Source organism: Marmota marmota, unplaced genomic scaffold (genome assembly GCF_001458135.2).
Source record: "Marmota marmota marmota unplaced genomic scaffold, marMar, whole genome shotgun sequence".
Taxonomy (NCBI): Eukaryota; Metazoa; Chordata; class Mammalia; order Rodentia; family Sciuridae; genus Marmota; species Marmota marmota.
The window spans coordinates 10678856-10688918 of record NW_025999977.1 but is presented as its reverse complement, the minus strand read 5'-3'; the positions used below and the strand labels follow the sequence as shown (position 1 = coordinate 10688918).

Sequence of the window (10063 nt, the reverse complement as noted above, 5' to 3'; positions counted from 1 at the left end):
TTTTTTTTTTTTTTTGGTGGTGCTGGGGATTGAACTCAGGGCCTTGTGCATGTGAAGCAAGCACTCTACCAATTGAGCTATAGCCCCAGCCCACTGCCACACAATTTCATTGGCATTTTCAGCACTTGAGTCTTAATGGACAACTTATTTTACTCTTTATGGAGTCAGCTGCCTGTTCTTTATTTTCACGTCTTTTGTCCAACTCTGGAGAATGCTAGTTCCTTTAACATATTTTATTTTCTTCCTTAATGGAAGACCAATTTAAAAAAAATTTTTTTTGGGGGGGGGGGTACCAGAGGTTGAACTCAGAGGTGCTTTACCATTGAACCACCTCCTCGGCCCTTTTTGAGAAAGGGTCTCACTAAGTTGCTGAGGCTGGCTTTGAACTTCCAATCCTCCTGTCTCAGCCTCCCGAATTGCTAGGATAACAGGCATGAGCCACTGCAAGCAGCAGTACAGTTCATTTTTTATGGTAATGGGAATTGAACCCAGGGGGACACTTTTCACTGAGTTTACATTCCATTTCTTTTCCTTTTTTCCCCTGAAACTAAGAGGGTAAAAAGCTGGCCTCAAATTTTCAATCCTCTGCTTCAGCAACTTGGATTGCTGGAATTTAATTTCATTAAAGCCTTGCTTTAGATACTGTTTTTTTTTTTTTCTTTTCTTTTTTATATTTACTTTTTAGTTGTAGTTGGACACAATAACTTTATTTTATTTATTTTTATGTGGTGCTGAGGATCAAACCCAGGGCCTCACATGTGCTCTACTGCTGAGCCACAACCCCAACCCCAGATACTGTTTTTAAAAACAGATCTGAGCTGGGCATGGTGGCACACACCTGAAATCCCAGCAACATGGAGAGGCAGAGGTTAGGATCTCAAGTTCAAAGCCACTAAGCCCTAGGCAAAATAGTGAGACCCTGTTTCAACATAAAAAATAAAAAGGGCTGGGAATGTGGTTCAGTGGTTACCCAAAAATAAATCTGAAAAATAACTAACCAGATGCAAACTGTGTGGAGAGAGAAGATGTTAACTAAGACAAATGACTACAAATGCAAAGCATATTTTCCATTTGGAAAAGAAGCAACAAGTGACATTTCCCTAACTGGGGAAATCTAAGTATATATTATGGATTTTTTGCTAGTTTTCTACGCTTACTGAGGATGTATCCCACAAAGTACAAATGGAATAAATGGGGACGAGTACACAAGTACTGTTTACAAATTAATAACTATATATAGCCTTTAGATAAGCTAGTCAGGTACTCTATACACCACCAGCTTCATAAATTTTGGGGGGCTTCTGAACACAACCAAAACCAGTCAAAACTTCCCTGACTGAAAATTTCTATAAAACTTTCCTCATCCTGACACAGCTTCACAATGAATGAATTCAGCCAGACACAGTGGTGCAGTCCTAAAATCCCAGAGATGCACCAGGCTGAGACAGAAGGATCACAAATTCAAGGCCAGCCTCAGTGATTTAGTGAGGCCCTCAGAAGCTTACTGAGACCCTGTCTCAAAAAAACAAAAAGGGCTGAGGAAATTTTGGTAGGGCACCAGTAACCAACAAAAACACCACCACTCAGCTGACCACTTTCGTGGAAGATAACCCATTATGCACACCAAATTCAACTCCTGACCCCCATTTTTTTTTCTCTGAGGTTTGGAGTATGAAACCCAGGTAAATATGTTCCATCTACACCAATAACCCTGTTTATTATTTGGATGGATGGGGTGGTGGAGCATAACTGTAATCCCAGTGACTTGGGAGGCAGGACATGGAGTTTGAAGTCAGCTCTAGCAAGACCCTAAGCAACATATTGAGACCCTTTATCAAAATATAAAAAGGGTTGATGATGTGACTCTATATGGTTCAACACCCCTAGGTCCAACCCAGAGTACCTTAAAAAACAAAGTAAAAACATCTAGAATGACTTTGACTGCCTTCACCATTTGAAGCACCTGACAAAGAGAACACACTATCTTATCTGGACTCAAGCCTGCTAGGCAAGCGCTTTACCACTGAACTTCATTCTGAGCCTTTTCCTTTAAACTCTGAGCCAGGGTCTCAGGATGGCCTTGAACTTGTCATTCTTGTTTTGCATGTAGCCAGGATTATAAAGATACACATCTCCAGGCCCAGCTAAGTATCTTAGAAATCTTAAAACTTCAAGAAATGATTCTAATCTTGTTTGTAACTGCAACCACCTTGGTTGAGTTCAATGCACACACTTGGAGCTGGGGTATAACTCAGGTAGAGCACTCCCTCCACCCCATTTGTAAGGTCCTGGGTTGGAGCCTTAGAAAAAACACTAACTTGTTCCTGGAACTAGTTGAGTTGCTAGTGCCAATCCTTTCAAAACCAATGTGGACCATTGTGGTTCTCAAGCCAAAACTTGGTCTCTTACAATACCCAAAGCAAGAGTTCAGGAGCTAGAGGATAGGTCGGCTATTTCTATTCAACAAGACACTGAGGCTGAGGAGGGGATCATCTGAGATACCAATGGAAAAACCACTGTTTGCAACAAGAATTTAAAAAAAAAAAAAATTAAACCTAATTCAAAGTTGGTTTGACGTTATATTTCTTGGGTATTAGAAGTTGAACCTGGAGATGCTTATCACTGAACTACATTCCTGCCTGGTCCCCTCCTTTTTCTTGGGATGGGGGTTTTACTGAGGATTGAACTTAGGAGCACTGACCCATCCCCAGCCCTATCCTGAATTTTATTTAGAGACAGGATCTGAGTTGCTTAACGCCTCACTTTTGCTAAGGCTGGCTTTGAATTCGTGATCCTCCTGCCTTAGCCTCCCAAACTGCTGGGATTACAGGTGTGCACCACAAAGCCCAGCATCCCTGGTCCTTTTAAAGACAGAATCCATATTGCTAGGATTATAAACATGAGCCACTGCTCCTACTTCTCCCACCATTTGAAAGGCTCAAGACTTACCCTTTTATTTTTTTAATTATTTTTTAGTTGTACATGGACACAATATATTTATCTTCATGTGGTGCCAAGGATTGAACCCAGGACCCCACACATGCTAGGCAAGCATTCTACCACTGAGCCACAACCCCAGCCCTCAAGACTAAACCTTAGAAATCTTAAAACCACATCCATTAATACAAGAATAATTTTGAGTCAATAAAGGGAAAATAAATGTAAACCAAGTTTATTTTGCTTTTTTAAAGTAGTGTTCTTAAAGCACTACAGCTTGGTAAACAATGTAAATTAGTATAAGTCATCTCAAAAGCCAGAGTTCTGTTTTGTTTTTTTTAATGAGTTGTTAAAAAGATGCAGACTATTCTAACAGGATAAATATTTTTAACCATTTCACTTTGAGTTAATGAAGGCTCACAAATGAGCAACACTCCTCATTGAGGAAAACAAAAAGCTGTTGTCGACAAGCGACAGCACACACACACAAAAACAAAAAGAACTGTGTAAAAATAACTAACTGTGTTCCCATATTTTTTGAAGTTGCTTTACAATGGGATGATATGCACATGATCTTGCTGCAAACTTGCCATACAGACTTGTAATACATGTAGTCTAGACAGACGATTCAGTCCAAGAGGTGCTAACTTCAGACAATGCAGCACTATAATCCTTTTAACAACGCAATTTGTTTTACTCATTACCTTTTCTTCTAGACTGAAAAACAGGCTAAAAGAAAATGCTCCCTAATTAAAATTGGTATTGTTTACAAGAAAAATTGTATAATTTTGCATTAGAATTTACAAGTATATGTTCAAATTGAATTTTTATCTTCCCCCCAAGCCCTGCCACAAAATGGGCATGAAGTAAAATTTTTTAAAAATGCCTTAATTTTCAACTTCATGCAAACTAAATAAAGATGACCAAAACAAAAGCTTAAACAATGGAAGGATATTTCACAGAAAATTTCTTATACAAAAAACACATAAGAAAAAGGGCCACTAGGTGACATTTTAATTTACAAATTGGCATCATTTTGGTCGACAAATATCCAGATACTATTCTTGTCTGCCAACAAGAGTTGAAGAGGAAAAAACCTAGCATGACTTCAGATTTTAATCACACATTTCTTCTGGAATTTCATGTGGATTAAGGATGCCAGGGACAGACATTTGAAGTTTATGTTTCTCTTCCTGGGCCTGTCGAAGGGCTGTTTCTCTTTCTTCCAAAAACAGATCAGATGTGTCTTCACCTGCAAATTCCTGTGAAAAAAGTAGAAACATTAACATAACATATTAACTGGGTTTTAAGCTCTAGTACATTAATACAATACTATATAACTGAGTTAAACCCAATGTTGTTGGAAATAAAGAGGTTACAAGGTAGGTACAGCATGATCCCAAATATTAAATATTCTTCAGATGCAACAATATTAAGAAAGGCGTTTCTCCTAAGGTTAATGATAGTGGTAAAACCAAGTTTGTTTATATTCTTGGGTTCCACAACTGGGCTTCAGGTAATTATCACATTCTGTACACTCTCTACAGCAACAAAACTAATTGAGTCAGGAAAGAGGGTACTTCCTTACAGTTTGAGCCATTAAAGAGGCTGAGTTGGAAGATAATAAGAATCCTGACTGTGGAGTGAGGGATAAAAAAGATAGAACCTCCAACACAATAAATGCATTTTGAAGAAAAAATACTGAACATCCTATGATACCGACTTTCTTTGGTACTAGGGTTTGAACCCAGGGGTGCTTAACCACTGTGCCCATCCACAGCCCGACTTTGTATTTTATTTAGAATTAGGGTCTGAGTTGCTTAGTGCCTCACTGTTGCTGAAGTTGGCTTTGAAATCTCGATCCTCCTGCCTTAGCCTACTACTACCAAGCTGCTGGGACTACCGTGCCTAGCTCCAGTAGTACATTTTTAAAAAGCACACCTGTTTTACACATTGTGAATTAAGTTACTAATTCTGATACAATTAATTGCACTAAGCATTAATATTTAACTGCAAATAATTACGTACCTTTATCTGTACTAAGAAATCCCTTAGATGTTCCTTGAAAGCAGGAATATCCTGATTTAAGCTGAAAAGCCCTGTCACAAATAGCTTTACTTGAGCACTACAAAAAACAAACAAAAAAGAGCATTAAATCATTAAATAATATTAAAACAAATAAGCAACAACAACAACAACAACAAAACCCCAAACCCCCAAGCATTAGAAGTTTACAAAATTACTCTTAAAATTATTTACTGGGATTGAACCCATGGCCATGCACATTGTAGGCAAGCACTCTACCACTGAGTTACGACCTCAGCTGTAAGTTGTAATCCCCAATATCCCACCAAAACAATTTTAAAACTCAAACAATGTAGTATTTATAAAAATAATTTACTCTTGTAGATGAGGGAATGCAGACTTAAGGAGATTAGCCACATATTCCTGAATAAACATTTGGTTGTTAACAGGATTTCCAGGGTTTAGTGGTGTACTTATTTTTCCTTCTTCAACCAAATTAAACATATATGCAAGAATTGACGCATGCATTGTTAAACCTGTTGATGAGAAGGAAATCATTAACTCAGATGAAATTTAACAAGTAGAACACTTAACATTTTAACAAGTTTAAATTCCTACCAGCAGTATGTGAGGTGTCTGTCACAACAGAAAAGATATGCTGCAGAATATCACAAAAATAAGTTTGATAGAAACTCTGAGCTGCAGCTTCTTCTTGTGCAACATTTTGTAAGAGTGTAAAAAGTATCTGTAAGCCTGAAAGAGAAAGATCAATGTAAAATCATTACCAACCAATAAACAATCATTCCAAGTTTATTCTCCCCTCTTCTATTGAGGACTAAAAATTATGTACTTCAATTTAATTGTGAACCAGCAATGGAGTACAACTACATTGAAAGCTGGCTTACTTTTGAGACTATAAAGTAAGACCATCCCTAACCTTCTTACTACTTCTGAAATCTCAGCTGAATACACACATACTCCCTAAAACAGGTAGCAAAGTTAGGTGGAATTTACTGTTACATGAAATTACTATTTTAAAACAAATAAAAACCTACATTGCCAGAATATTCTTTCACTCGCCCTAGCTGATCCTAAGTGTTATAGAGAAAAAGCGTATATGAGAAAAGGAAAAAACCACTACTGAGGATATGGAACTACGTCTAAGTGATGTTCTCCCTACCCATACCTAGGTCCTTCTTGGCACAACTCAATTTTGCCTAGGGACTTAAGCTTTACAATAGTTGATTAAACTACTTTTAGACACCCACACATAGGGCAGAGGGGTGGGAGGGGAAGGGTATTAGAAACCATGGTGAAATGTGATGAACACCATTATCCAAAAGGACATGTTAAGAAGACATGAATTGGTGTGAATACATTTTTGTATAGCCAGAGAAATGAAAAAATATGCTCTATATGTATAACATGAGTTGTAGTACACTCCTCTGTCATGTAAAAAATAATAATAAAAATGGCAAAAATAAAATCAAGACAAATGAAGTGACACTAACCTATTTACAACTATTAACTATTTATATTTTATCAGACAATCTCCCTTGTCATAGGAGATGATGCTTCAAGGACCACAGTGGGAACCTGACACCAAGAAAATACTGAACACTGTATACATTATGTTCTCTCCTACACATATCTAAATTTAATTTATAAACCAGGCAGAGTAAGAGATTAATGACATATTATCAGACACTTTTGGCAGTACATATGGAGTATGCATATGCTAAAGGGATGAACTATTCCAGGCAGCTCAGAAGATTTCACTATGCTACGAAGTTAAAACTATTCATTAAAACTAATGAATTTATTTCTGAAAAATTTCCATTTAATATTTTAGGATCTTGATTGATTTCAGGAAAACCTTAAGCACTGAAACAGTAGATGAAGGGGAATCTCCTGTAAAGAATTTGAATCGAATCAAGTATACTTTTTCTGTGTATTTACCTGTATCTGCAACATTCCTCATCGTGTGTTTGAAAGCCCAAATAATGGAATCCAAAACAAGTTTAAACTGTGTTGGTGGAATAGCTAGGAAGGCTGGGAAACAATGAGAATTTACAGCCTGAAGAAGTAAGAAAAAGTTCGTTCTGTGTTCAGGATATTCTTCAAAGTCCTAAAAATAAGGGATGGGAACAAAGTTAACATTTTACTGCTTTATTTATGTGAGACTGGAGGGAAAGGGAAAGGCTTACTTCAATATAACTGCTGAGTTATCAACGGATCCCATAAGAAAAAAATGCCTCACAATGGTAAATCCAAAGCAAATAGAACCCACCATTCAAGGGTGGTAAAACTATGCCTACCACACACATGAAGTAGATTTAATGAACTTAGAAGGCTCACATACTCATACAGCAAATTCATCAAAGCCTGTGTAATTTGGTTGGGCATGATGGCACACACCTGTAATCCTAATAATTTGGGAAGCTGAAACAGGACATCCAACTTTTCTTTCAGGGTTAACAACCTTCTTAAAAGAATATCAGACATTCCTTGAGTTTTCATCACTAATTCCTAGGTGTTATCATATATACAGGCTGTACACAGACATAATTTTATTTGTTTTTATGTGGTGCTGAGGATCAAACCCAGTGTCTCACATGTGCTAGGAAAGTGCTAAATCACTGAGCTACAGCCCCAGCCCTTACCCACCTCTTTCCACATAGACAGTATTTTTCTTTTGGTGGTACTGATGAATCAAACCCAGGACTCATGCATGTTAGTTAAGAGCTGTACCACTGAGCTACCTCCCCAGGCCTATCCTTGGTTGTTACCAAGATTTTGTATATATTAAACAAAACAACAACAACAACAACAACATTACCCTGACCTAGACGTTAAAATGTTTAATTTTGAGTCCTGAAAATGATGCTACACTCAGAAATACCACCTACATATTCAAGAATTGAGCAAATATTCCAGTATTTCCAATTATCTAATTAAACACATACCTTATTTATCATATTCAATGTGCATTCAAAAACAGCATCAAATATTTGAGGTATCTCAGCTGTTATATGTCCCCCTAACTTGTTGACAATAATGGCCATGGTACTAAGCACTTCCGGTTCTCTAGCAGCTGGGACATTTCTCTGGTAATCAATGAGAACTGCATCCAACAGAGGAGGAACAAAATTTTCAGCTACCTGTTGAGGGGGGAAAAAAACTTCCAAGTTTTAATCTAGGTACTTATCATTATAAACAGTTTTTTAAGACTTATGTTGATTATCTGCTGAAAATGGAAATCCTGTGTTTTTAGTAAGTTTTTCTACACTAAAAAAAAAAAAGTTTCTTTTCATTCTGGTAAACTGGGGTGAGGGTGGGGGTACAGGGTATTGAACCCAGAGCCTTAGGCATCATGCTATATAAATGTTCTACTACTAGGCTATACCTCTATTCCCTTTTGTTTTTAGCAGGAGAGACCAGAAAAATCAAAATTAAAACTGGAAAGGCTCTTAGACACAGTATGGTTCAAATCTATTCTATAATAAGAAAAGTGATGCAGAAAAATTTAGTTATTGGCCCCGAGTTAGGACAGGACCAGGATTCTAGGAATAATATATAAGTAAATTAAAATCAGAGTGTCTAATTTACCTGTTTCTTAAATGGATTAATATCTGCAAGCTCCAAGAATCATACTAAACCTCTAGAAGACACATCAATGTATGCAAATTAATAAGTATTTTAAAAAACAAAAGATAACCACCATACATTTTTAGAAAAAGAACTGGAGTTGGGTGTAGTGATGCACACCTGGAATTTCAGTAGCTCAGGAGGCTGAGGCAAGAAAGTTGAAAGTTCAGTAAGCCTCAGCAACTGAGTGAGGCCCTGAGCAACATAGCAAGACCCTGTCTCAAAAATAAATAACAAAAAAAGGCTGGAAATGTAGCTCAGTGGCTAAATGCCCCTGGATTAATACCAATACCTTAAAAAAAAAAAAAATCCTATAACTGTGCCAAAACCATTAACTTTTCTTTTTGTAAAAAATAGATTCTGGGGGCAGGGGATATAGTTCAGTTGGTAGAGTGTTTGCGTAACATGCAGAAGGCCCTGGGTTCAATCCCCAGCACCACAACCACACACACACAAAATACATTCTGTACGTCACGTAAAATAAATAAACCATATTTCATTTAAGAAGACTATTAGTAAACTGGAGACAGTGGTTGGTGAACACTTGTAATCTCAGTGGCTTAACAGGGTGAGGCAGAAGAATCATGAACTCCAAGCCAGCCTCAGAGGTAAGGTCCTAAGAACTACTCAGCTGGAGATGTGGTTCAGTGGTTGAGCACCCTTGGGTTCAATTCCGGGTTATCCCCCAATCCCCCAAAAGGACTAAAGGACTATTATTAATGTCCTACAATACACAATATGAGTCTGTTAAAATTTGCTGGATGTGGCAGCCTGGACAACCTAGCAAACCCCATCTGAAAAAAAGGTAGGGTTCCAAGTTCAGTGGTAAAGGAACTGGCTGCCTAGGCCCTGCCAGGCCCTGCCAGGGTTCAACTCACAGTATTACATAACATCATTCTCATCGTGCTCCTGAAATTTGCCCAAGCTACTATAAATTATCATCTTCAAAATTTCTTTGAACTCATCTTTTGCCTGCAATTTTCTGTTGTTGGTGACAGTACCTAAGGCCAAGGGCTTGCCTATGCTAGGCAATTTCTTTAACACTGAGCTAAACATCCTCAGCACTTAATACAGTTTTGATCACACAATACATATTTCAATTTTTGTTAACAACCTTAAGAATTGTTTCAAATAAGTTTCTTGAAAAATAAATCCTCATAAAGAACAATATGAAATTTCCAAAGTATTAAAGTATGCAGCACACTTTTTGTTAACCACCATTGAAATAGTAACTGTAACGGGATAGGATGTTTTGGTAATTACGCAAGGCTCAAATGAAGAAAAACACATAACAATACCTAAGAATAATTCACATATTTCCAAGTTGAGGCATATCAGGCCAGTTTTAATTTCTCAAAGCTATTTCAGTTCCTGGATATCACATGAGATTAAATCTTTGATGTGTATACTCAATTACAAAACAAATAAATGATAGTTATGCAGCTATATAAAT

At 37.3% G+C, this 10063-nt stretch overlaps 1 protein-coding gene across 3 annotated transcripts in view; it reads right to left on the bottom strand.

Annotated features, from left to right (window-relative positions):
- Positions 1-3156: 3156 nt before the first annotated feature.
- Positions 3157-10063, bottom strand: part of Xpo1 (exportin 1) — a 40105-nt gene continuing 33198 nt past the window's right edge. For all 3 annotated transcript variants that reach the window (XM_015479631.2, XM_048804258.1, XM_048804259.1), the window contains 6 exons: positions 7929-8123; positions 6922-7090; positions 5581-5715; positions 5339-5498; positions 4966-5062; positions 3157-4199 (listed from right to left, as the gene is read on the bottom strand). In XM_015479631.2, the coding sequence (XP_015335117.1) occupies positions 4053-4199; positions 4966-5062; positions 5339-5498; positions 5581-5715; positions 6922-7090; positions 7929-8123 (903 nt within the window). In that variant the 3' untranslated portion in view covers positions 3157-4052. The remainder of the gene's footprint in view (positions 4200-4965; positions 5063-5338; positions 5499-5580; positions 5716-6921; positions 7091-7928; positions 8124-10063) is intronic.